General features: G+C 46.5%; 1 protein-coding gene and 1 pseudogene across 1 annotated transcript in view; one reads left to right on the forward strand and one right to left on the reverse strand.

The window, feature by feature from the left end:
- LOC120733230 (ribonuclease inhibitor-like) overlaps positions 1 to 13,659 on the reverse strand; it is a 28,252-nt gene extending 14,593 nt beyond the window's left edge. Inside the window, exons 1-3 of the mRNA XM_040031262.1 lie at positions 13,655 to 13,659; positions 7,178 to 7,687; positions 9 to 182 (exon numbers count right to left, since the gene is read on the reverse strand). Of these exons, the coding sequence (XP_039887196.1) occupies positions 9 to 182; positions 7,178 to 7,611 (608 nt within the window). The 5' untranslated portion in view covers positions 7,612 to 7,687; positions 13,655 to 13,659. The remainder of the gene's footprint in view (positions 1 to 8; positions 183 to 7,177; positions 7,688 to 13,654) is intronic.
- An 8,722-nt stretch (positions 13,660 to 22,381) lies between these two features.
- LOC120733260 lies at positions 22,382 to 26,606 on the forward strand (annotated as a pseudogene).
- The last annotated feature ends 266 nt before the right edge of the window (positions 26,607 to 26,872 follow it).

A 26,872-nucleotide genomic window follows, 5' to 3' on the forward strand; every position in this document is an offset into this window, starting at 1 on the left:
GAACTCACCTCAGAGTCTCCAGTCGACAGTTTGGACTCTCCAGTCCAGCACACAGAAGCTTCACTGCTGAATCCTGCAGCTTGTTGTTACTAATGTCCAGCTCTGTCAGATGGGAGGGGATGGACTTCAGGGCCGAGGCCACAACTTCACAGTGAGTCCCTGAGAGTCCACAGTCAGCCAGTCTGAGATTACAGAAAATATAAAATGTGTTATTATAAAAGCAGAAATCTGCATTATAAACACAGACTGAATGTATATGAAGACAAAACAGAGTGAGGTCATAATCTGATGAACATCTGCTCTTCACATCTGTGCTTCAGCTCCTCTTACTGTGTTTGACATGACACAACGATTGAGTCTCTCTCGGACCTGCAGACTTTTAATGAGAATCTTTGTTTGGCTTTAATCTGCAGATGAAGGAGGAAGATGGCGTCACATTTAGGCTTCCATAATGTCCACAGTCTGTCACTGAGATCTGATCCAGAGTCAGAGTGAAGACACACATGTGGACTGTTTCCTGTCTTGAATCCAGAACATTTTGAATGAGCTCAGCTCAGTGAAGAGTTCCAGCTGGAAAGATGATCTCTGTTTGCTACCTGCTGTCAGGTACGACTGTTCACGTCCACACGCAGGAAAAATCTGCTGACTGTCACCAAACGGAGCAGAAATCTCATCACTGGACAATAATGATGAATGAACTCAGAGCTGCTGATATCACATCTGATTTCAGGGGAACTAAACTAAAAAGGAACAAATAGAAACAACCATCATGACTCTGTTTGACCTTCAGATCAGAAACTATGGTTCAGAACAGCAGCAGGATTTCAGGCACTGTCACATCCTCAACATCCATATTCCAAATGCTCTTCCTGACAGGACACGCTTTGTTCCCACTCAGGGAGTTTCCATGTGTAGAAATCATTTCTGAATCTCAGTAGACTGGGAGGTTTTTCCATCTCATGAATCTCTTTCCTAACATCAAACTAGATAAATCAAACAAAGGAACTGGAGTCTGTCTAATTTCTGACCCCAGTAAAGCTTGTACTGGGATACCCCGACATACTCTCTCTCCATCTGCTCCCACAGCCTCATATTCACAGCTGGCCCTTCTCTCAGCATCCACACTCAGGGTGGGGGCGGGGTCAACACCAGTCAAAACCATTGCTTTGGCCTTATGGCCATTTTATTAGTGTGCGTTTCTGAGTAACAAGCAGGCCTACGCACAGGTGTTTGGACATGTGTGGACCCGACCTACACTTAAACTTCTTAAATCCTCTGTTTCTGTGTCACCAGCTACACTTTTAATATTCATATATTCACTCCGACATTTTTGGGGAGCGGTCAGAGCTCGTACACTGCAGACAGACATGTCTCCCAGCACACAGCTGACTGTCAACTCTCTGAGATTGGATATGATTCATTTAGATTATATCTGTAAGGTGAAGTTTATCTCGGTGTTTATTTGTTCCTGAGGAAGTCAGCTCGCTCAGATTAAAGTTTAATAACTGAACAATTTTCATGAACCTTAACGCCTCCCTGGAGCATATATGGAACTGAATCAGTCACTTTTCTTTATTTCCTCATGTTCATATGTGAAATACATGTTTTAACCATTAATCTGGAATTAAACTGACATTTAATATATTTTAAGGAGGAAAGAGAAATTTCACCAGAGGATGTTGATGCTGTTCATGGAGACTGAAGACAGAACGATTTATCCGTCTTAATATTTCTGCTGCTCTTTCCTCTGGTGCAAAAATATTTTAACTGTTGGTTTTAATTCAAAATCAATGGTTAAAATGTTAAAATACCAACAAACTTGTGGCGTTAGTGTTGATATTCTGTGAGTTACTTAAAGAGGTCACACAGGTACAGGACATATTTCATGTTTAAGTTTATGCATGTTTGTGGTGAGATGTGCATGTAGTGGGCTGTTATGCTGTAAACTGTGTGGATGTGTTTGGGAACAGAAAGATTATTTTACTGCATAAAACGGCGCTGATCAGCTGTTTCTGCCGCTGACACACTCGGCCGGTGAACCACCTGACTCACACAGGCGCTCCTCCTCCACAGTCCTCGTTTATGAAGAGCTTTACAAACACAACATCACGGCTAACAGCTGGATTCTCCCGTTTCAGTGCCAAACAGCCACTTCCTGCTACAGACAGTAAAGTGGACAGTTTGGCGCTAAATATGTTTTTAAAACTTGAAGCTCTTATTTGTTAAAGCCAGCTTCACAGACAGATCTGTGTCAGTGTTTTAGAGCAGGGCTCAGTGGTGTAAACCAGCCTTTATATGTGTTTCATCTCCATTTTTACATTAAACTGAACCAAAACACTGAAACCTTCACCTGATATGTCTGTGCAGGTTCTCATCATACAGTCATGGTAATCTAAGGAGCCTGGAAAGAAAAGTGACTTCTTTAAGTTTCTTGAAGACGTTTCATCTCTCGAAACCTCTGCTGATAATCACCCACACCCTTTTTCACAGCTTGGCTCATGTGATGAGCCACATGATCAATAGTTGGTCAGCGACCCTCTTAAGGGACACTCCCACTAGGATTAAAATCTGGGACTCTCCACTTTTTGCTTTTAGAAGTGAAGAAGCTGAATGTTCAGATTAAACATCTTCAAGAAACTTAAAGCAGTGCACTCGCTTTTCTTTCTAAGCGGCCTTTCTTAGATCACCTGATATAACCTGAGTAAATTATGTCGGGTTTGAAAACTCTGCAGCATGACCCGGGTGTTGCTGGTGGCATCATGAGCTTAGACCCCTCAGTCAGCTCGGTCTGAAGTCATCGCAGCACTAACAGGCACAAATAGGCTCTAACGTGACAAACTGACCCGACATTTAAAGAGTGCCCACTACAGTCTCAGCTAAAACATATTCAAATGTGCAACGCCAAGGACTGTACACTGGACTCCAGACAGCGTGACAGGGTCTGACAACGAGTGGTGTCGTCGTCCTAGCCGACCTCGGCAGTTATTCACACGCCATGACCAAAAACTCCTGCAGTGTCACAGCAGGTAGAGGAGGAGTCACAGAGGAGCGTAACAGCTGTGACAGATGCAACAGGAGGACGAGCTCCAACAGTAAACACACTGTGAAGACAGGAAAGCAGTCACGAGTGATGTTGGTCCTGTTTTTATCTCCACTAAAACCTCTCTAACGTCACATGTAACAGAACACAGACACGTCTGATTATCAGGGACCACGACCCACATCTTTGCCTCACTATGTTTATACGAAGAGACTGAAGATAATGATTCTCCCAACACATCACCAACACTTTTATGGCAAACAGATAATAGTGAGTGACAAGAGGTGAACTGTTTCATATGCAGTTATCAGGGTAAACACATTTAAACCAAAGACACTGGAAGAGTAAATGAAAGGAACTGAAGGTGACAATTCAAGAAGCTCAACAGAGCTCAAATGTAACAGGATCAAGATTCCCTGTTAAAATATACTATACTAATAATAGTGTATAGTACAATAGTATACTATACTAATAATAGTGTATAGTACAATAGTATACTATACTAATAATAGTGTATAGTACAATAGTATACTATACACTGTTATTAGTATAGTAGTATACTTGTCACACAGTGGAAATTTGTGTTTTTATGTTTTATCAATCTGTGTATTGGTACATAGTGTTGATTTTATTTGCATGATTTTATTGTGATATTTATATTGCATGTTTGTTTATTGATATTTATATTGCATGGTTTTATCCTCATACTTATATTATGTGTGTTAATGTTGTACCATATTCCTTTAATCCACTGAGGACTAAACAGATGGGGGCGTTCCCCAAGGTGGCCTATCAGCTGCCAGATTGACCTGTTAAAGGGGATGGTGAGCGCAGAGACGAGAGGAGCGACGCACGAAAGGTGAGCAGGAGAAAAAGGAACGCGTGTAAGCCCGCACGTGTGTTGAAGGAACTGCTGCCTGACTGTGGGGCGCCGCGAGTCGTTCGGCGATCCAGTCCCAACGGCAGGAACAGCAACAGTGGGTGGCGATGGCCGCAATTCACGACAGGGCAGGGATGCCCCTCTGCCTGCATCTGACGGTGAGACGAGGGAGGCCGTGTGCAGGTGTGGAGTGGGGCGAGACTGTGCGGCGACGCGCTGTCAGGAGGAGACAGGTCTGCGACAGGAGCCCCCTCCTTGTTCTTCTGGCCGGCGTGGTTTCCATCCCGGAAGAGAAATTCCTCTCCTGTTTCAGATAAGGCACATTCGCCCGCGTGTGGCTGTACTGTGGGATTATGGGACTGTGGGAGGGTAATGTTAGCATATGGAAAACATTTTTTTAGCCATGTTTTAATAGTGTATAGTTATTTCTGCCGGCAGGGTTTTTAGCGCATTGAGAACACTCTTTTTATTGTATACGGGAGATTTTAACTTGTATTTGTGATTCTGGCTGTGTTTTTTATGGAAATAAATGGTGTGTGTTCAAAGCCAGCTTAGTTTCTGTGCCCTGAGCGCTGACCCGCTTGCTCCCCTTCCTCTTGTATGTGAACGGACTTGGAGGTGAAGATTTAGGTCCACCAGTCTTAGCGGCTACATAATTTTGGCGTTTGTCGACAGGATACAAGTTTGGGAGCAGTGTTCAGTACCTGGGGTACAGATATCGATGATAGAATGCTAAGTGTTTAAATCAGCTACCCTTGTTGAGGGTTGTGAGCAAGGGGTGTACAGAAAAGACGTTTTATTGCCACGTGAGTATTCATGAGTAGTGTTCATCCACAAGGGATATCAGAGGAGCTGAGCTGAGAGGAGTCAGTGTTCTGATAATCCCATACATTAGCTATGCTATGTGGTCACGAAATGGAAGAACAGCAGGTTACCTGGATGTGGCAATTGGACTGTATAACTCACCTATGCTGTAACTTTTCTAGGATGCATTCAAAGGAACTCGTTGGTAGCAGATTATTGCTGATGTTTCATGTGTTATGTGTAAAGAAGGGACTACCAGAGACACAGTAGCCAGCAAGGCCAAGTGTTGTTCAGCCACCCTCCTGGACAGAACACCTGAATGTTGTGACAGGGACTGTCACAGTTAAAATATGGGGGGATGTCACACAGTGGAAATTTGTATTTATCTTGTATATTGTTTTTATTCTGATTTTTAGTGTTTATTTATGAGTGACATTTTATTTGCATTGTTTTATTCTGTTTCTATTGCATGGGCTTTAGTGTTTTATGTGACACAGTTTTTAATCCACTGTGGACTGGCTACACATGGGACAAATTAGCTGATGGGGACCACCTGCTGAGGCATGGGTGTGTCCAGAGGTGGCCTATCAGCTGTGTAAAGACCTTTTAAAAGCAGGCTAGCTGAGCACTGAAGGAGAGAAGCCCAAGACTGGAAGGCTAATGCTAGATGGCCAGCGTGACACGGCGACCCAGTCCTGACCTCATGGAACGGCAACAGTAGGAGACAACGCGTGTGATTGGCAGCAGGGCAGAGGTTTACTATCTGTTATTTTACAGGACACCGATGCAAGGGGAGCTGTGGCGGTGGTCACATGATGGATTCGGGTGCAGAACGCAAGCTGGGCTGGGATATGATGGGCCAGTGGAAGGACAAGATGGGAGGCTCTTCCTTGTCTGCCGAAGACGGGGCTGGCGTGGACTCTGCTCTAAAGCCTGCTGATGGACCCATAATGAACATGTGGCATAATTATAGCAGGGGTTTGTTAGTGAATGTAGAAAATGGTAGTTTTACGGGTTCTAGGATTGTTTTATTTAGTTTTACTAAATTGACAACATTGTATTACGTACATTTTAAGGGTGTTTTTATTTGTGCTCCCTGGCCCAGTAATAAACTGTTCCTGATCAGACCTGCTTCATCTCTGTGCCCTGGGTGTCTGACTCGCTTGTATTTTAAAGAATCTTTCTTTTTAGTAGGACATTCTGGTGCGACTGCTTTAGTGTCCCCATGTGTTACATACTATACTAATAATAGTGTACAGTATAATCCTAAATCTGGCAAATGTTGAAAACTTCTATACAATCTCAATATTATGGAGGATCAGAAGAGTCAAAACACATCAAAATACATTTCATGCTTCATTAATAAATTGTGCAATAAAACACGAGTAAATTTATTTCATTTTAAAAAACATTTTTGAATTCCAATTTTTAAAAAGATTTTAAAAATCTTTTAAAAAATAAAATCAAAGATTTACTTTGTACATTTAAAATGGTGATTCCACTCCTCATTTGAAAATCCATTTCTTCACTGCATTTCCCTTTCCTGTTAGCTCAGGATTACCATATTAGGTATTAGCTGACCTCTGACCTTATATTCCACTTGTGTGGTGTCAGAGTCTCGTCTCTGTTTTTACAGAGGATGTGGCTCTGTTGGCTTCATCAGGTGATGGCCTCCAGCTCACAGTGGAGCTGTTCTCAGCAGAGTGTGAAGCCATGTAAATGAGGATCAGCATCATGGTCCTCAGCTGGGAAAGGGTGGAGTGCCCACTCTGGGTCACAGACAAGTTCCTGCCCCAGGTGGAGGAGTCTGAGTATCTCAGGGTCGTGTAAAGAAGGGGGAGGGGAGCAGGAATCAACAGACAGACTGTTGCTGCGGTAACAGTGAGGTGGACGCTGTACCGGTCTGTCGTGGTGAAGAGAGAGAGAGCTGAGCGTGACAGCGAAGCTCTAAATTTACCGGTCGATCTACGTCCCTGCCCTCACCTATGGTCACGAGCTGTGGGCAGTGACTGGAAGAACCAGATCGTGGTTACAAGTGGGGCAAATACATTTTCTCTGAAGGGTAGCTGGTGTCTCCCTTGGAGACGGGGTGAGGAGAATCCCCTTCACAAAAACTAATCAAGTGAACAAGACTCTCCAGGAGGTAAACATTTAAATATCCAAGTCTACCATAAAGAGGAAACTGCATGAAGGTAAACACAGATGGTGCATTACAATTCATTGCATGTGTTTTACATGAAGAATGGAGGATATACCGTCCACTTTCACTCTGTCTTTAGCAGCAAGTGGCTCTTTGTTGTTTGGCTAGCTGCACTGAAACAGGAGAATCCAGCTGTTAGCCGTGACGTTGGTGTTTGTAAAGCACTTTATAACCAAGGACTGTGTTTTTAATTTAAAGATTAAACTATTAACCGACACTGATCAGTGATGTTAATGATCACATCTGGACTCACCGAGCCTTTCTGCAGTTCCTCACAGCTGGAATCAGTCTCAGTCGTCCCTCATTTGAAGCTTTGTACTTCTGCAGGTCCAACTCATCCAGAACCTCCTCTGACATCTGCAGCATGAAGGCCAGAGCTGAGCAGTGGATCATAGAGAGGTCCTTTGACCTTTTCTTTGACTTCAGGAACTCTTGGATCTCCTGATGTACTGAAAGGTCGTTCATCTCCATCAGACAGTGGAAGATGTTGATGTTTCTGTCAGGACAGGAATTAAACTTCTTGTTATTCTTCAGGTTCTTGATGACTCTCTGGATGGTTTCTGGACTGTTCTCTGTCTGACCCAGCAGACCTCCTAAGAGTCTCTGGTTGGACTCCAGACAGAGGCCATGAAGGAAGCGAACAAACAGGTCCAGGTGGCCATTTTTACTCTGGAGGGATTTCTCCATGGCTCGTTTAAGGAAATCATCCAGAGAGGACTCGTTGTATTTTTTTCCCAGGAAGTTCTTCAGCACCTCTGTCTTCCTGTTGGTGAAACAGTGGAACATGTAGACTGCAGCCAGAAACTCCTGGATGCTCAGATGAACAAAGCAGTAGACTGGTTTCTGGAAGATCACACACTCTCTTTTGAAGATCTCTGTACAAACTCCTGAGTACACCGAGGCCTCTGTCACATCCAGACCACACTGCTCCAGGTCTTCTTGGTAGAACATGATGTTTCCTTTCTCCAGATGTTCAAACGCCAGCCTCCCCAGCTTCAGAAGAACTTCCCTGTCAGCCTCCGTCAGCTCCTGTGGACTCGTCTCATGTCCCTCGTGGTACTTGTTCTTCTTCCTCTTTGTCTGAACCAGCAGGAAGTGTGAGTACATGTCAGTCAGGGTCTTGGGCAGCTCTCCTCTCTGCTCTGTAGTCAACATGTGCTCCAGAACTGTAGCAGTGATCCAGCAGAAGACTGGGATTCTACACATGATGTGGAGGCTCCTGGATGTCTTCATGTGGGAGATAATTCTGCTGGACAGCTCTTCATCACTGAATCTCCTCCTGAAGTACTCCTCCTTCTGGGCGTCAGTGAAGCCTCGTACTTCTGTTAGCCTGTCAACACATGTAGGAGGGATCTGATTGGCCGCTGCAGGTCGGGAAGTTATCCAGACGAGAGCCGAGGGAAGCAGATTCCCCTGGATGAGGTTTGTCAGCAGCTGGCTGACTGATGACTTCTGTGTGACATCAGACAGCAGCTTCCTGTTGGTGAAATCCAATGAAAGTCTGCTTTCATCCAGGCCGTCAAAGATGAACAAAAGCTGAGAGACAGCCAGCTTCTCTGCTGTGACCTTCTGTAGTGTTGGATGGAAAACATGGAGCAGCTCCAGAAGACTGTACTGCTCATCTCTGATCAGGTTCAGCTCCCTGAATGAAAGCAGAACCACCACACTGACATGTTGGTTCTCCAAGCCCTCTGCCCAGTCCAGAGTGAACTTCTGCACTGAGAAGGTTTTTCCAACACCAGCCACGCCGTTGGTCAGAACCACTCTGATGGGTCTCTGTTGGTCAGGTAAGGCTTTAAAGATGTCCTGGCACCTGATTGGAGTGTCATGGAGGGCGTCCATCTTGGAAGCTGTCTCCAGCTGCCTCACCTCATGTTGGCTATGAACCTCTTCACTCTGTCCCTCTGTGATGTAGAGCTCAGTGTAGATCCTGTTGAGGAGGGTTCTACTTCCTGTTTCATCACTTCCTTCAGTCACACGTTCACATCTCCTCCTCAGACTGATCTTATGTTCATCTAAAACCTCCTGCAGACCAACATCTGCTGAAAGAAAGAAAAACAGAAAGAAAACTCTTCAATGTCTGAACAACAACAAGAAGTCCAGTTTTCAGAAATGAGTCCATCAGCAGACAGATGTTCAGTCTTACTTTGTACACAGCTGCTCTGACTGGCTGTCTGCAGTCCAGCTCTGCTTCTGGATCTTTCTCCACACTGGGGACAGGACCAGTCTCCTGATGAAGCAGACTGGTCCCAGTATGAGGAGATGCACTGTCTGCAGAACCAGTGTCCACAGCTGGTAGAGACTGGATCCTTCAGGACGTCCTGACACAAAGCACAGCAGGACGGCTGCTCCTCCTCACAGACACCACTCCTCTTCCTCTTCCTCCCTCTGTGAACACATTTCTTTATCACTAAAATCATTGACTGTCAGTGACAAACATCCAGATTTGATGACACTGTGCAGAAGCTCTGATGGTCACAGAGAAAAGTCAAAGTGGAGAAACTTGTGTTTGAGTTCAGAATCCAAGTTTCCTTTGCTGTTCCTGCCTGTCTTATTAAACACAGAGTGATCAGCCTACAAACTCCACAGTAAAAGCCTTCATCACAGAGCTGATTATGTCCTTCACTGGATGTACTGGAAGTTTGGGATCCATCACTTTCAACTGACCTTTGACCTCCTCTAAAAACTGTGGTGGAGCAGCGGTGTCACATTCAGAGCTTTCAGCTTTATTTTGAAAGAGTTCAGTCATCAGGAAGTGAACTTCTGGGTTCTGATTTCCTTTCTATTATTTTACAGAAGTGAAGAAGAAGAACTAAAAGCTTTGAAATGATCTGAGTGATATTTTTGAACATTGCCACCAAATTGAGTTCAGCCTCCAGCAGTAACTTTGTTTCATGATGCCTCCCTGATGATGTGATGTTTGATTACAAACCTGTTTATGTGTTAGACATTAATCACATGAACACAGGCAGAAAAAAGAAGCCAATGAAACAAATGACAGAAACGTGTTCATTCACTGCCATGATCCATATTTGATATGTACAGATGTTTGTAAAGAACACGTGTGCAGCGCTTTGTTCTGAGTATCTGCTGTCAGCACACAGTGCAGCAATAACTACAACCACACGTTTCTGTAGATCCTGAACATCAGCCTGGAGGAATCTGACCTCAGGTCTGCACACAGAGGAGCTTCACCTCTGGGATGATGCTGGCTTCAGCTCCTTCTACAATCAGGCAGAAGCTTCTGCACCATCAGGACACAAACAGAGAGGAGCTTCTATCCTCAGACCATCCAAGTCCTAAATCAGAACATGCTCCCCTCATAGCATCACCATCAGGGTTTAAACAGGACCTTACATCATGTTCTTGTCTCACCTGTCATATTTCAGATCATGTCTGATTCATTATGACGTCACACGCTGCTACACTGATCCTGCTGCTTCATTACTGCTGATATTACTCTGCTCACTCTGTTCAGTTACTCTGTTTACATCACTTTGCTCATTTGCTTTGTTCTGCTTGCACTGCTCTGTCAGTACATGCTGTGCTAATGTGGCACAAAGCACTTTAACATTACATCTGCACAATGTTTCATTATTTCATTTAATGATTGTTTATAATGTTTTGTCCAGTCACAGGAGCAGCTCAGCACATTTCACTGTGTTGTACGTGTATGACGATGCCTGTGACAAATAAACAGCCTCGGACTCTTCAATCTTCTGCATTTCTTTGGAGATCAGCTCAGTGGCCTGTTGAGACCATCTTTCTGTTTCTGATGACTCAGTTCAGATTATTATCCTGATACTTTCTTTTAAAATGTGATGAAATCATTTATCTGATGTTCTGACACAAATACACCAAAACAATCCCAAACAGCATAAACCACCACGTTACACACAGTGTAATAAAAATACAGGCAACTACAAATAAAAACACTTTAAAAATATAAACTAAAATTACAAAGTGGTCACAGAATTTCAAACACCCGTAAACGAGTCAGCAGCTCTCTTACATGGTCAGCTGAGCTCCATGAATGAAGTTCATTGTTGCTGCAGGTTCATGACTGAAATATGGAGGATCTATTTCTTTGGACCTGTCACTCCTCACAGACACACAGCTGGATACTGGAGACTGTGACCTCTGACCTCTGCAAATACAACCACATTGCATTCATTTCACATCAATTAGTACACCACAAAAGGCATGCAAGAAACACAGTATGAAGGCAAACTTCTGGCTTCAATAACATTCAACAGGTCAGGTGGAAACTTTTCTCAGATTTGATTCATGTTTTTATAGAACGATCCAGCTAAAACAAATATACCATTAGGTCAGAGGTCAGCAACCTTCAGGACCCAAAGAGCCATTTGGAGCCAGTTTCCACGCAAAAGAAAACACTGGGAGCCGCAAATACTTTTTGACATCTAGAATGAAGATAACACTGTAATACTGATTTTTACCTTTATGCTTTGTGTGAACAACTAAGGTGTGTTGCTTATGAAATCCATGAAGTGCTACAGAGAAAATTACATGTTATTTATGTAATGAACACATTTGAACTCTTAAAGAAATATAACCAAAGGAAAGACACCCAGCTGAACTAAAATGATGTAGCAAACAAAAACTGCTGTGAGCCGCCACCCTTATATCTCCTTTGGGCTTTTGGAGCCTTGACCTGACTTTTAAAAAATAATTGGAAAAAAAGCTCTATGCTGCTGAAAGATGAAAAATAGATATTTGCAAAATTCTGCCTAAATATGTATTTTACCTGGTTAATGTGTGTGGCGGGGCGTGGTCTGCAGCGCCGCTGCAGGGGAGGCGGACGCACCTGAGGGGCACCCGCAATCACGCCTCGCGCCTAACGTCTGTGCTGTTGTGTTGGTGTGTGTCGGGCTGTGAGCTGCAAAGCTACAGCCGGCTGTGTGTGTACAGCAACCGTGTGTGAAAAGTGGTCAATAAAGAGAAGCTGAAAAGCGTGTTCATGCAAACATCGTCGGGTCTGCCGTGATATGTTTACAACGGGACTTCTGCTCCTGAACCTCTGCGCACAGCGTCTGCAGGTCGGGGCTGTACGAAGTCACTTTCATCTTTACAGGACTGTAAGCTGTCGTCTGTGAGGCGTGAGCGGTGTTTGTTTTTAACATAGTTCACGGTGGAGAACAGCTGCTGACATAATGTGGATCCAAAGATCCATAATTGGCCTACCTGGGGCTGAAAGTCTCGATAAATGCACGGCGTTTCGGCGGGTACACCGGCTTCCACGAGTGTGACGCTTATTTGAACGATGAAAAAATAAAAAATATAATTTTATTTTTATATTTCAATATCACAATAATCTTCCAATTTAGAACTACAAGTTAAAAAAGAACATAAATAAAATACACTTCAGCTAAATACTTCTAATTTATTTTCCCAAACCACGAGGAGCCGCACTGTAAGGACTAAAGAGCCGCAGGTTGCCGACCCCTGCATTAGTGTTAGTCAATGTTGCAACTGAACTGAAAAACTAAATATTTTGGTCCAAAGAAACAAAGTCACTATTAATACAACACAACCCCCCCAAAAAGAGCCATGTAGACCCCGGGCTCTATGGGTCTTGTGCTCGGAGCTTGTTCCTGTGCTGCCATGATTAGTGCCTCTGTGCTGTCTTTCAGTCCAGCTTTGTTCAGCCACTGGTAGGATTTCTGGATGTCAGCCACTTCCTCTGCCTGCTGGTGGTGCAAACGGTGTTGTTCCCCTTCAGTCGATTCACTCGGTACAACACATAAGTATGGGATATCACGCCCTCGCGTGTCCTGGCTGAAGAAACCTTTATTCACGCCTTTACGGCAGATGACGTGTGATGACACGCGCACGGCCCCGCCCGCACATATAGCCGCTGTCATCACAGTCATCCCTCAGTTCTTACGCTCTTCACCTCGCTGAGAACACCTCTGCTGAGTTGGGCTAGCTAGCTGCTGCTAGTTAGCTCCGTTGTCTGCCAACTTGAACTTAGCTTAACTGCCCCTGTTGGTGTTAGCCTCCACCGCCCAGCTGGTGCGTAGGCTGCCCGCGGAGCGCTATTTTCAAGTTTTTCTTGTGCAGCGTTTCGCTTTGCGTTTTGGAATGGACTCCAAACCGAAGCGAGCAAAGCAGAAATCTTCTGTTCGCCCCTGTCCTCAGGGATGCGGTTTCTCTTTGCACGACAGCGACCAGCACGATGCCTGCCCTGTCTGCCTGGGGATCGTCCACGCTAGGAGAGCGTTGACGGAGCCCGAAGCTTGTGCGTTTTGTCGCCAGCTCCGGCGCTCGACCCTGGAAAGACGGGTGACGTTTGTGGAAAGAGTGCTGGGACGCTCGGCTGTCGCACGGCATGACCCTCTTCTTTCCGAGTCTGGAGCCCCGGCTTCGTCCGAGTCCGAAGACGAGGATTTTCCGGTCGATGTCCCCGCGATTAGCTGGGCTGACCACATGGAATACGTTGACGGGTTAGCCGATGACGGGCCGGAACCATGCAGGGGCGCTGACGGGCTTCAGCCTGGGTTGAAGCCCGCCAGCGCTCCCCAGGAAGACGATGACGTGCTGGACATCGGCCTGGACATCCATGGTTTGTCGGAGGATGAGCAGGAGAGCTCATTGTCGGCCCAATGTGCCGCCGCTGCTGCGCCGGTCGGCCACGATGACACCTCTCTTTTCTCCCTGTTTCGCCGTGCTGCTGAGAAGCTGCAGGTGGACTGGCCCTCTCCTCCACCAGCTCGGAAGCCGTCGCGGTTCGCGGGGTTTTTCCTCCCACCGGAGCCCGCAACGGCCAAAAACTGCCTTCCCATGTTCCCAGACTTTCTCTGCGAGCTAACAGCGTCATGGGACAAACCTCTGTCTACCCGCGTCACTGTGCCCGGCTATGGACAGTACATGGAATTGGACGGCGCCGAGGGAGCTGGCTTAGCTAACCCACCCCCTATGGAGCCGTCTCTGGCTGCTTATCTGGCCCCGTCCCATAACCATGGTGTCGGTGGCCCCGCAACTCTGCCGTCCAAGCACTGCAGATTCTCGGCCTCGCAGCTGGAGAAGATTTATCGGGCTCAGGCCGGCACTGCTCGCGCCATGAGCTCCGTCACCATGCTCCAGACGTACCAGGCAATGTGCCTGGCGGAGCTTGGATCGCTGGTTCCTGATGACAGCCCGCTGTCACCTCTTCTTAACGAGGTCAGAGTCACCACGGATTACATCCTCCGTGCGTCTCGCTGTGCAGCGCTCTCCCTGGGCAGAGGGATGGCTTCGACAGTAGTGGCTCAGAGGCACCTGTGGCTGACCCTCTCCGACGTCCCGGATAGGGACAGAGCTGTGTATCTGGACGCACCAGTGTCTGCGGCTGGGTTATTCGGACATTCACTTGAAGCCATTCAGGCTAGATTCGATCTGAGGAAGAAGCAGACGGAAGCTCTGCGCGACATCATCCCCAGACGCCAGCCCCAGCCCAAGCCCACAGCTAGCTCTCACAGGCCCGCCGCTCCTCTGACGGCTGGCAAGAGACCGGCGCCCACTGCTGGAGTGGGTGTGCCGCCGGCGAGAGCACGTCCTCCGGCCCGAGCTCCACGCCAGTCGGCCTGGGGCAAAGGCCCACCCTCGGGCCCCCGACGGGACCCGACGCCCAGGAGGAAGAAGCCTCAGCCCTCCTAGCCGTGGCTTCGAGTGGAGAAGGGGTCCAGCAGCAGGGAGACGCTGTTTTTACCCCTCTGTTGCCGCACAAGAGGTGCCGCTTAAGTTCTGTTCAGGTTGTCAGCCCCAGAAGGCGCTGCACTTTCCTATCGCTGTCTCCCAAGCACAAAACCCCTGCACACACATTGCCTCAGGTAACTCCCGGTTCAGGTGTGTTAAATGTTCAAGCGACCACATCGAGTGTTCCCGCTGTTTTTCGTTGTTGTGCCCCAGAAAAGGTGCATCCAACAAAATGTATGAATGTACATGTTTCCATGTTACAATCAATAAAGAGTGTTGTTTATTCTCAAACAATCACAAATGCTCAACCTGCAGGCGAAATGAGCCAGGTCATGCAGGGGACTGCGTCCCCTGCCGACACACTGGGGGGCGACGGCGCCCCGCCGTCGGTGCTGCAGGTCAGCCGGCTGGCTGCTCACTTCCCTCAGTGGCGCGCTTGCGCCCCCTCTCCGTGGGTGCTGCAAACCGTTGCCATGGGTTACCGGTTGCAGTTCCGGGTCAAGCCGCCTCGTTTCCAAAGAGTTGTAAACACGATTGTCAACTCCGAGGCAGCCATGATACTCAGAGAGGAAATACGGGCGCTATTGCAGAAAAGAGCAATACGAGTGGTCCCCGCTTCGGAGACGGACAAAGGTTGGTACAGCCGTTATTTTGTCGTTCCGAAAAAAGGGGGAGGGCTTCGTCCCATCCTCGACCTGCGAGTCTTGAACACGTATCTGCGAACGTACAGGTTCAAGATGCTAACACTCAGACAGCTCTTGAGTGCAGTCGGCCCGGGAGATTGGTTTGCGACAATCGATCTGACAGATGCTTATTTCCATGTCGCTATACACCCGAAACACAGGCAGTTTCTGAGGTTTGCATTCGAGGGCGTAGCCTACGAATACCTAGTGCTGCCGTTCGGGCTGTCGCTCGCTCCCCGCACCTTTACGAAATGTGCCGAGGCAGCGCTAGCGCCCCTCAGGGAGAGGGGCATCCGCATCTTGGCCTACCTAGACGACTGGGCTCTCGTAGCTCGCTCCGGAGAACAGGCGGAGACACAGCTGTCGCTGGTTCTGTCACACATTCAGACACTGGGGTTCTCTGTGAACTTTCAAAAGAGCTCGCTAATCCCGGGTCAACAGATCACTTTTCTCGGTCTGGAAATATGCTCTCTTTCCAGCCGCGCACGTTTGTCGGAGCACAGAGTGGCCGCGTTTCATCGCTGCCTCGCTCAATTTCAGCTGGGACGCAGACTGCGTTTCCAGACGATATTGCGCTTGTTGGGCATGATGGCATCTATGATCGCCGTAGTGCCACTTGGGCTGTTGAAAATGAGGGCGTTTCAACGCTGGACTCTCTCTCACCGCTTGTGTGCTTCGCGTCACCTCCAGAGGAGGCTGCCGGTAACCGCGTCTTGCATGCTAGCTCTCCGTCCTTGGAGGGAGCCCGGGCTACTGCATCAGGGCTCTCGGATTGGAAGGGTGTTGTTTCGCAAGGTGGTGTCCACGGATGCTTCCCTAAGTGGGTGGGGAGCGCTGTGCGAGGGTGCGTCAGTGAGAGGGATCTGGTCCGCGGCTCAGCGCCAGCTGCACATCAACCACTTAGAGCTGTTAGCAGTGTTCTTAGCTCTAAAGCATTTCCGTCCAGTCCTGCAGGGCCAGCATGTCTTAGTCAGGACGGACAATTCAACAGTGGTGTCTTACATAAACAGGCAGGGAGGAACACGCTCTCTTCCCCTGTTGCAGCTGTCTCGCTCTCTGCTGTTATGGTGCAGTGTTCATTTTCTGACTCTAAGAGCCACCCATGTCCCGGGCCACCTGAACCTGGGGCCGGACCTTCTCTCCAGGGGGGGTCCTCTGGTGAGAGAATGGAGGTTACACCCTTCGATAGTGGCTCGGATTTGGGATCTATTTGGCGAGGCGCAAATAGATCTTTTTGCTTCCAGGGTAAATACTCACTGCCCCCTGTACTTCTCCATAATCGACCACGATGCACCCTTGGGCTTGGACGCGCTAGCGCACCAATGGCCAGACGTGCTCTTGTATGCATTTCCCCCAGTGGAAATGATATCTCCGGTTCTGGAGAGGGTGCGTCGGCATTCCCTCTCTCTGATCCTGGTGGCCCCTTGGTGGCCCGCGAGGTCGTGGTATGCGGAAATAATCAGCCTGCTTGCAGCAAGTCCTTGGCAGCTTCCTCTCCGCAGGGATCTCCTCTCTCAGGCGGGAGGGGAAGTGTTTCATCCGCGCCCGGATCTGTGGCGCCTTCATGCTTACCTGCTGAGAGGTTAAACTTGGTTGCTAAGGGTTTGCCACTTAGTGTGATAGCGACAATTCAGAGCGCCAGAGCCTCGTCTACTAGAGGCTTGTACGCTTACAAATGGCGAGCCTTCGAGCGATGGTGCCAGGACCGCCACACTCTCCCATTTCAGTGCTCTATTGTGGATGTTTTGACATTCCTGCAGGAGCTGCTGGATAAAGGCCTTTCGTTTTCGACAATCAAGGTTTATTTAGCGGCTATATCTGCTTGTCATATCGGTTTTGACGGGGTGACACCAGGTGCACATCCCCTCGCCGTGCGTTTTCTGAAAGGGGTTCGCCGGCTGAGGCCCGTGCTTAAGTCCAGTGTCCCTGCTTGGGACTTGTCTTTGGTGTTGGAGGCCCTTTGTGGCCCACCGTTTGAACCCGTTGAGTCTGTGGATATGAAATTTCTTTCGTATAAGACCGCATTACTTCTCGCTTTGGCCTCAGAATGAGGCTTTGGCCTCATTCTCTTTGTCCGGTGCGTGCGCTACGCACCTACATTGAGCGCACTCGGGATGTGCGTTTATGTGACCAGCTGTTTGTCTGCTTCGCTAATCCGAATAGAGGTAGAGCTCTGTCCAAACAGAGGCTGTCCCACTGGATTGTAGAAGCTATCTCGCTGGCATACGGCACCAGAGGTTTTGCGTTGCCCCACGGGGTGGGAGCTCATTCCACCAGGGGGATGGCGACCTCGTGGGCTCTTTTTAGAGGGGTGCCTGTGGCTGATATTTGTGCAGCGGCTAGTTGGGCGTCGCCGCACACTTTTGTGCGGTTTTATCGGCTGGACGTTACGGCCCCTTCGGTGGCTCAGGCTGTCCTTTCTGCTGGGTCTACCACTCACTAAGGATGTGGTGGTCCCGTTCCGGTTCGGTGGCTGCTCGGCGGGGCGTGTATATATGTCCCATACTTATGTGTTGTACCGAGTGAATCGACTGAAGGGGAACGATTAGTTATGTCTATAACTTCTGTTCCCTGAAGGAGAGGAACGAGGTACAACACAGGGTGGCCCCACTGAGCAGTTGGCTCGGTGAAGAGCGGCTATCGAACTGAGGGATGACTGTGATGACAGCGGCTATATGTGCGGGCGGGGCCGTGCGCGTGTCATCACACGTCATCTGCCGTAAAGGCGTGAATAAAGGTTTCTTCAGCCAGGACACGCGAGGGCGTGATATCCCATACTTATGTGTTGTACCTCGTTCCTCTCCTTCAGGGAACAGAAGTTATAGACATAACTAATCGTTCTGAGTTTCATTGGACGTCTTTGTCCAAAGCACCAGACAAAGGGCAAAGTAGATGCATTTGCATCAGCAGGAAAATACACCCCAAACTAGCATCATCATTATACAACTTTAACAACGGCCACTAAATGATACTTCATACACAGACCAGTGTTAGGTTAAGTTATGATGTCACTGGCAGAACATTTATAGAAACAACCTTTGAACTCTGAGTCAGCAGCTCTCTTACATGGTCAGCTGAGCTCCATGATTGAAGAACATTGTTGCTGCAGGTTCATCACTGAAGACTGGAGGTTTGTTTCTGGACGAGTCACTCCTCACAGACACACAGCTGGATGCTGGAGACTGTGACCTCTGACCTCTGCAAACACAAACATCAATAACTGATCAGTTCTCTCTGACAGCCATATGATCAGCTGATCCCTCTGTGATATTGTGTCTGCCTCATAACGCTGACAGGTCAGCCAATCATCAGCCAGTTTTTTCTGTCTCTGAATGAACTCAGTTTGTTCTCAGCTCTTCTCTCTGATTCTGCTGCACTGACTTCACTTAAACTTACAGAGTTCAGATCTTAGCAAGAAAACAAGTCAATAAAAATCAAACTCAGATCAAACAGTTTGAACCAATCACAGATCAATGATTCTGTCATGGTTATGTTGAAATGACTAATAAAGTTAGTAGTGTTCTTACATTATTGCTGCAGGTCCATGACTGTAAGGTGGAGGTGTTTGTGTAACCCCGTCACTCCTCACAGACACACAGCTGGATGCTGCAGATGCTGCTCCGTCCTCTTCCTCCATCTTCTTGATGTCAGGGTGGAGTTAGTCTGAGAGGTAAACACACACACTCAGAGGAGCTGTTGTACTGGAAGCATCACACTGACGGCTTTCTAATGTTGGAGCTTTGGCCCTAAAGTCCAAACCAGTTATTTTAGAGGCTCAAAGTCTTTAAAAAACACCAAAACCATCACATTATTTAATAAGTACATGATCAGGTGGATGAAGGAACTCAGTGTGTTTGGGATCATCATCATGGTGAGGAGCCCACATGTTACGGCTCCTTTGGAGAGAAGCTGAGGATCACTGCAGGAAGTGAGCTCATGAAACCAAACTGCTGTTTGTGAGCAGGATGACTCTGTTATTGGACCTGCTCTGTGTTCTACATATGATCAATACTTCAAATATCTGTAAACATCTCATCTTATATTTGTTGCACTTGGTCACATCTGTCTTTAAAATAGATTTTTAATGTCACTGAGAGTTCTTTTCTACCTTTATTGATTTATTTTGGAATAAATTAAATATAAAGGTGCCAAAAACTGCCTGCAGCTTCTGCTCTGTGACAGGAAACTACTGTCAGGCTCAAAGTGACTTCAGATTATTCATCACAGAGTGTTTATAGATCACAGGACACGTTACAGTTTTACTGTCGATGTTTTAGTTTAAAAAATGACGAAGGTCTTACTGTGAATCTGCGCGCTCATTGGCTAATACCCTGAGACTGACAGGTGGTTATCCAATCAGCGTGCGGCCTCACACGGACATAAAACTCTCAAAGTTTGTTTCTGAAGGGATTTTCAGATCAGACCTGATGTTTCTGCCTACAGCCTGTTTACCGATATAATCAATATCAGATATCAGAGCAACAGAAACCTCGGTGATCAGGACGCCGGGACTGAGAACAGGAAGTGGCTCAAACAGTTTAAAGTCAGCCTGAACTCCACTCACAGAGTTTCTGTCGCCATTTTAGTTTTAAAAGACGTCGTGATAAGGGCGGGTCTTACTGTGAACCTGCGCGCTCATTGGCTAATAACTTGAGATTGACAAGTCGTTATCCAATCAGCGCGCGGCTTCTCCCAACATAAAGTAGTTTCCTTTGAAAAACCAAAGTCTGATTATTTTTGCCTCCACTGACGGAGCCTGTTGTTCCCGCCACAGAGACACAGTAATGTCAGAGCGGTGTTAACACTCACCTGCCTCAGCACAGCTCTCACTCTCCTCCTGCTCTCTCAGCTAAACTCACTTCCTCTCTACTTACAGGAAACCAGCGCTCAGAGGAGCCGACCGGCCTCACGTTTCACCCACAGACACGAACAGCGTGGAATTATTTTATGTCATAAGAAGAAACATATTCATGTTAACACTCACCTGCCTCAGCTCCACCTTCCTCCTCCTGCTGCTCGGAGGATCAACACTTTCACTTTCACTGCTCCGCCCTAAACACAGAGGATGCTGGGACTTGTAGTTTTTACCTTGTGTGATATTTATGGCTGTGACACTAAATCACAGCATGAAGACTTCCTGCAAATATGTCACAGGCGATAAAAGTTTCACATTAAAGGTGAAGTTATTTTTCTGTCTCATGTTCAATAAACAGTGAGCTGGGAAAACTGAAGAACAGACTTCAGACGTTCCCTGCAGAGTTTCTGCTGCTCGGTTGTCTGCATGTTGCTGAGACTGAGCTGATGATGAAGCTGTGATGGGTTTATGGCACGTTTGGTTCTGGAGAAGAGTTTTACTGCCGGTGCAGGTGAAATGATCAGAGGTTACAGCCTCTGGTTAAAGTGGAGGCAGCGATCAGGACGGCTGAGCAGCAGAGGTCTCGAGGGTCCTAAAGTGTAAAAGCATCAGTGTTAGTAACACAAAGATCACAGAATGGGATCATCCACACAACACTAACATCTAAATCCACGGCAGGAACTCTTCCAGTGTCCTGAAAAATCTGTGTGCACGATGCTGAGATTAAAATCTGTCTGCTCATCTTAATGCAATATTGTGAAGTTACAATTCTTTTCTGTAAAAAGCATTTTTATTTTTGTATATAAATAAATGTTGATGTTGTGCTTTGGGATCGTGTGCTTCAATTTTACTTATAATGTGCCAAATGACTGCAACAGGCGGCTTAAGGCGATGCCATCCAGAGTAAGGATCGTGTTAGCCACAGTGTTTCTAAGATTTTTACGCCCCGTTACAATAACCTCAGTTTATCTGAACTTAGAAGCAGAAAATTAAAGCTCATTATGTGTCTAAGACATCCCGGCAGTTTAACCAATAAAAGTGGGTATCATATGCATAGCAGTGAAAATGTATGCTATGTCTTCTAAAGCTCGTATAATGTAAACAGAACTGGTCTTTGCACAGAAGCCTGTGGAGCTTCATAATTAACCTCAGGGTGTGAAGAGGACTCTCCATTTAATAATAGCTGTAATAAAATGTTAAACGCTGCACTTGGGTCTAGCAGGGGAGATTTCAACTTTTCAATATGAATGAAGGCTGAAAACTGATTAGATTAATGTCTGATGATCTTTTCTGTGCTTCTTCAAGTTTGTAACACCGAACATATTAAAGGATGATATAAGGTTCACAGGAAGAGTTTAATTAGACACACTTACTATTTTTCTTTATACTCTTTCTTTCTTGACATGTTTAATATGATTACTATCAGAGGAGAAAATGACCCTTGTGTAGTTTAAAAACTTTTTATTTAATCAAACTGTAATGTTGTTGAACTCTGACGGACGTGTCTTTTAATCTTGTCAACAAATCCTTAATCACCTAAATGTGCCATTTATCATCTTGTAAAATGTTCCCTCTGCTTCTGTTGCACACAAGAGCACCTGGCTGCAGCCACTGTGGAGCGCCACAGTAACCGGAAACACGTGACCTCCACAGTAACCGGAAACATGTGACCTCCACACTAGCCGTAAACACGTAACTTCGGTTAAATCGACTTTGACAGCGAAAACTAAATTGCGTTTTTGTTACTATAAAATGGTTTTAAGTGGGATGTTTTTTTTTAACACTCTGGGTTTGTTCAAAAAAAATTCACTGTGGTATCGCAAGAAATAAGTGGTTATATAATATATGAGTATACATAATAGTTATTATTCATAGATACCTACATCCTAAGTTCCTGTTATTCTTCTGAAAGAAACAGAATGAATGTGTTGTTACAATGGTAATGCCAGGAGAGGCAGTATTAGTTCTGTGTTACATTAATGTGTAAGGAAGTGGAAGAAGAGTGGTCCTGCAGGAGGCAGTAGAAATGGATGCTCATGTTCTGTACATGCCCTGAAAGTAAAGTTCAGTAAACCAGTGCAACGATACTCCGGTGTAAGGCTCAGTTATTGTATTTTTATTTTTTGAAGATGCAACATCTTTTTGGCGACGAGGACGTTTAGGGGGAGGAGTTTGGGCGATCGGACTGAAAGAAAAGAGAAGAAAATAAAGTGAGGAGTCGGCTACAGGTTTGGCTAGCTTTTCAAAGAATGCAAAAGTTTTCGGCTGGAAATAGAAGGCAGTGACCTCGAAGCGGAAATGGCTACAATTGGCACGCTAGTAGCGTTCGATCCAAAGAATCAGACTTGGGATGAGTATACGGAAATACTCGAGCAGTTTTTCGCAGCTAACGGGATCGACGATGCAGAGAAACAAAGAGCGATATTAATAAGTGTCGTCGGAGCAGCGACGTACAGCTTGACGAAACCTTCTCAGCCCGGCCAAGCCCAAAGACAAAACCTTCCAAGAGCTGGTGCTTCTGATGAAAAATCACTTCGATCCGAAGCCCAGTGAAATTGTGCAAAGGTAAGTTCGACTCTCGCTCCCGCAAGCCGAATGAAACCGTCATGGAATATGTAGCGGAGCTGCGTCGCCTGGCACAGGATTGTAACTATGGCAACACGTTACAACAGATGTTGAGAGATAGGATCGTCTGCGGAATTAAGGATGACCGAATTCAGAGACGTCTCTTGTCAGAAATAGATCTCACTTTTGACAAAGCTCTGTCAATTGCAGTAGCCATGGAGACTGCAAATAAAAATGCACAGGATCTGCAGACCTCAGGGGCGTCAGCAAAATGTTTCAGTCTCAATAGAGGACAACAGGAGAGTCGTACCTTTAAAGCAGAAAATAAAGAGTGTTATCGTTGCAAAGGAACCAAGCACACAGCAGCAGACGTAAGTACAAACAAGAAAAATGTCATGCTTGTGGTAAAGTGGGACAAATAGCTAGAGCTTGTAAAGAGCAAGACTAAACTGAACCAGAAAAAAGTATGGATCGACAATATGTAAAGAAAGAAAAAAAGCAGAGTTCACACTACAGTACTCACAATGTGGGCGAGAAAGCAGATAACAACAAAAACTGATAGCTCTGAAGATGACTCTTTTTATGTTGAACTGTTGTTCAAGTGCAGTCAAGGGCACAACAGAAAACTGTTCAAGTTAGGGCGTGGCAGTGCGGTACACTTAAGAAGAGTAGACCCCTACACTGTGGATATTGCAAATTGAAGGGAAAAAGGTGAACTTTGAAATAGACACTGGATGTTGCCTAACAGTCATGAACGAAGCAACAATCAGAGAAACAGGGAAAGACAGCAAGCCCCCCAGCCTGCAGCCCATCCAAATCAAGCTCGAAACTTATACAGGGGATCCTGTTAAGGTGATTGGTGCAACACGAGTCAGCGTCAAATACAAGCAGCAGAAAAAACATCTGCCCCTGGTGGTGGTCGAAGGCGACGGCCCAGCTTGCTAGGTCGAGCTTGGCTCGAGAAATTAAATTGGACTGGGGTGAAGTGAAAAAACAGTCCTAACAACAGAAAGCTGCACCAAGTCAAAACAACAGAGAAAACACTTCAGCAAGTGTTAAGTAAACATGAAAATGTGTTCAAAGAGGAGTGGGCACCCTGAAAGGAATGAAAGCTGCTATTCATGTGAAAAGTGATGCCACCCACGCTTCTTCCGTCCGCGTTCTGTCCCCTTTGCTATGCGAGCAAAAGTCGACGAGGAAATAGACCGACTGTTGAAAGAAGGCATCATCTCGCCAGTGAAATATGCTGAATGGGCGGCACCAGTAGTGCCACTCCTAAAGCCCCAGGGACAATAAGACTGTGTGGGGATTACAAGCTTACTGTAAATTACCGTGGCTTCACTGGAGCAGTACCCCATACCCAGAATGGAGGACTTGTTTGCCACACTGTCCGGGGGTAAGCAGTTCTCAAAATTAGACATGAGCCACGCTTACCAGCAAATCCTCTTGGATGACGAATCGAAAAAGTACGTGACAGTAAACACATCTCGGGGGCTGTTCACGTTATAACAGATTGCCTTTTGGAGTGGCCTCTGCTCCAGCAATATTCCAGAGGACCATGGAAAGTCTTTTGAAGGGGATACCTTCATGTAGCAGTGTATTTAGATGACATCTTAGTGACTGGAGGGATGAAGTAAGACATCTACAGAACCTGGATGAGGTGTTGACCCGGTTGGAGGAAGCTGGGTTGAGGTTAAAGAGGTGCAAGTGTGCCTTCATGCAAGAGAAAGTGGAGTACTTCGGGCACATAGTGGACGCCCAGGGGCTCCACCCAGTGGAAAAGAAAGTTAAAGCAATCATGGACGCACCTACCCCACAAATGTCACTGAACTGAAAGCATACTTAGGTTTGCTAAATTACCACAACAAATTCCTTCCAAACCTGGCAACCCTGTTGGCACCCTTGCATGAACTTTTGAGACACGAGGTACGGTGGACATGGCAAAGAGACAAGAGGAAGTATTCCAGAAATCTAAGAACTGTTGAACTCAGCAGAGGTGTTAGTTCATTATTCTGCTGACCGTGAGTTGGTTCTCTCATGTGATGCATCCCCATACGGCGTAGGCGCCGTATTGTCACATAAGATGGAGGATGGAAGCGAGAGACCTTTGGGGTTCATGTCACGCACACTCTCTCCTGCTGAGAAAAGTATTCTCAGCTTGACAAAGAAGGTCTAGCTGTGATATTTGGCATCAAGAAATTTCACAAACACTTGTATGGCCGAGTTTTCACGATTTACACAGATCATAAACCCCTAATCTCACTGTTCAATGAAAAGAAGCCTATACCTCAGATGGGCTCACCAAGAGTACAAAGATGGGCCGTGACATTGAGTGCTTACGAGTACAACATCAGGTACAAGCCAGGAAAACATCATGAAAACGCGGATGCGCTCAGCCGGTTGCCGGTACCAGACTCTGCACCTGAGCAAGAGATGGCTGAGCAGGTTTTGATGATGATGTACTGGATGACACATTAGTGGACACTGCACAGATCAAACGATGGACAGCTAAGGATGTCTTGTTGTCGCAAGTCCACGAGTACACCTTAAAAGGCTGGCCAACTGAGACCGACACCTGTTTAAAGCCGTATCGACAGAGAAAGCTGGAACTGAGTGTGAGGGATGGTTGCGTGCTCTGGGGAGCCCGAGTAATTATTCCCACCAAAGGCCGAGACAAAATATTGAAACTCCTGCACCAGACTCATACAGGCATGTCGAAGATGAAAGGCTTGCAAGGTCGTATGTATGGTGGCCAGGGATGGATGAGAACATTGAAAGAGAAGTGCAGGCATGTGAGGAGTGTCAGAAACACTCCAAGTCACCACCTACTGCACCATTACACCCTTGGGAGTGGCCGGAGTCACCATGGTCCAGAATCCATGTGGACTATGCAGGGCCTTTCCTCGGGGAGATGTTTCTAATCATTGTGGATGCTCATTCCAAGTGGATGGACATTTACCCTGTGAAATCCTCTACATCACAGGTAACTATAGAGAAACTGCGCCAGAGTTTCAGTGTGTTTGGACTACCTAAAATGTTAGTTTCAGACAACGGAACATGTTTCACAAGTGCTGAATTGAGTCATTCATGAAGCAGAATGGAATTGACCATGTAAGATCAGCACCTTTCCACCCTTCTTCAAATGGGCTGGCTGAGAGGGCGGTCCAGACCTTTAAGGAGGGGATGAAGAAAGTAAAAGGTGATACCTTGCAAACCAGACTGTCCCGATTTCTGTTCAGTTATCGCATCACACCGCATGCCACTACTGGTTTATCACCTGCAGAGTTGATGATGTCACGGAGACTCAGATCAGTTTTGGACTTGCTCATGCCTGATGTGAAAACAAAAGTGCAGCACAAACAATTGAAACAGAAAGAAAATCATGTCACCAAGAAAAGACTGAGAAGTTTCACACCAGGAGACAAGGTCTTCATCAGAAACTACTCCTATGGCCCGAAGTGGATTCCCGCAGTCATTGTGAGAGCATCGGGTCCAGTGTCTTACATTGTTACCATTGGATCAGGTCAAACTGTGAAGCGGCACGTGGATCAGGTGAGAGCAAGAGTGGCTGACACTGTTCCCAGTACGCCAGACAGGGAGGTGGAGCCATTGCTTGACAAAGAATCAGTGCCTGAGTGCTGCTTGCCATCAGAGTTGGACACATCGCCACAACCTCCGGCAATGGAGTTGCCTTATGCTCCGGAGACTCCAGCTCCCGGAGACTCCTCAGGGACACCCGTGTTGCGACGTTCCCAGAGAGAGAGACGTCCACCAGAGACTTTAAAGGACTTTGTTAGGTAGTGTGAGATCTTCCAGAAATAGAGCAACAATGCGCTCTGATCTCACAGGAAGGACGTACCTTCCTAGTTAGAAAAAAAAAAGAGAAACATGGAAACCTATGTACAGTTGTATGGTTGTATGGTTACCTTAATTACATGTTGATTGTTTGTTAAGCATTCTTTAGATAAACAGTTATTTTGTAAGTCAAGGGAGTTGTTGACTTAAGGGGGGAGGAGATGTGGTATCGCAAGAAATAAGTGGTTATATAAATATATGAGTATACATAATAGTTATTATTCATAGATACCTACATCCTAAGTTCCTGTTATTCTTCTGAAAGAAACAGAATGAATGTGTTGTTACAATG

The sequence above is a fragment of the Simochromis diagramma genome, unplaced genomic scaffold, assembly GCF_900408965.1.
Source record: "Simochromis diagramma unplaced genomic scaffold, fSimDia1.1 OVJJ01000235.1, whole genome shotgun sequence".
NCBI classification, from domain to species: domain Eukaryota; kingdom Metazoa; phylum Chordata; class Actinopteri; order Cichliformes; family Cichlidae; genus Simochromis; species Simochromis diagramma.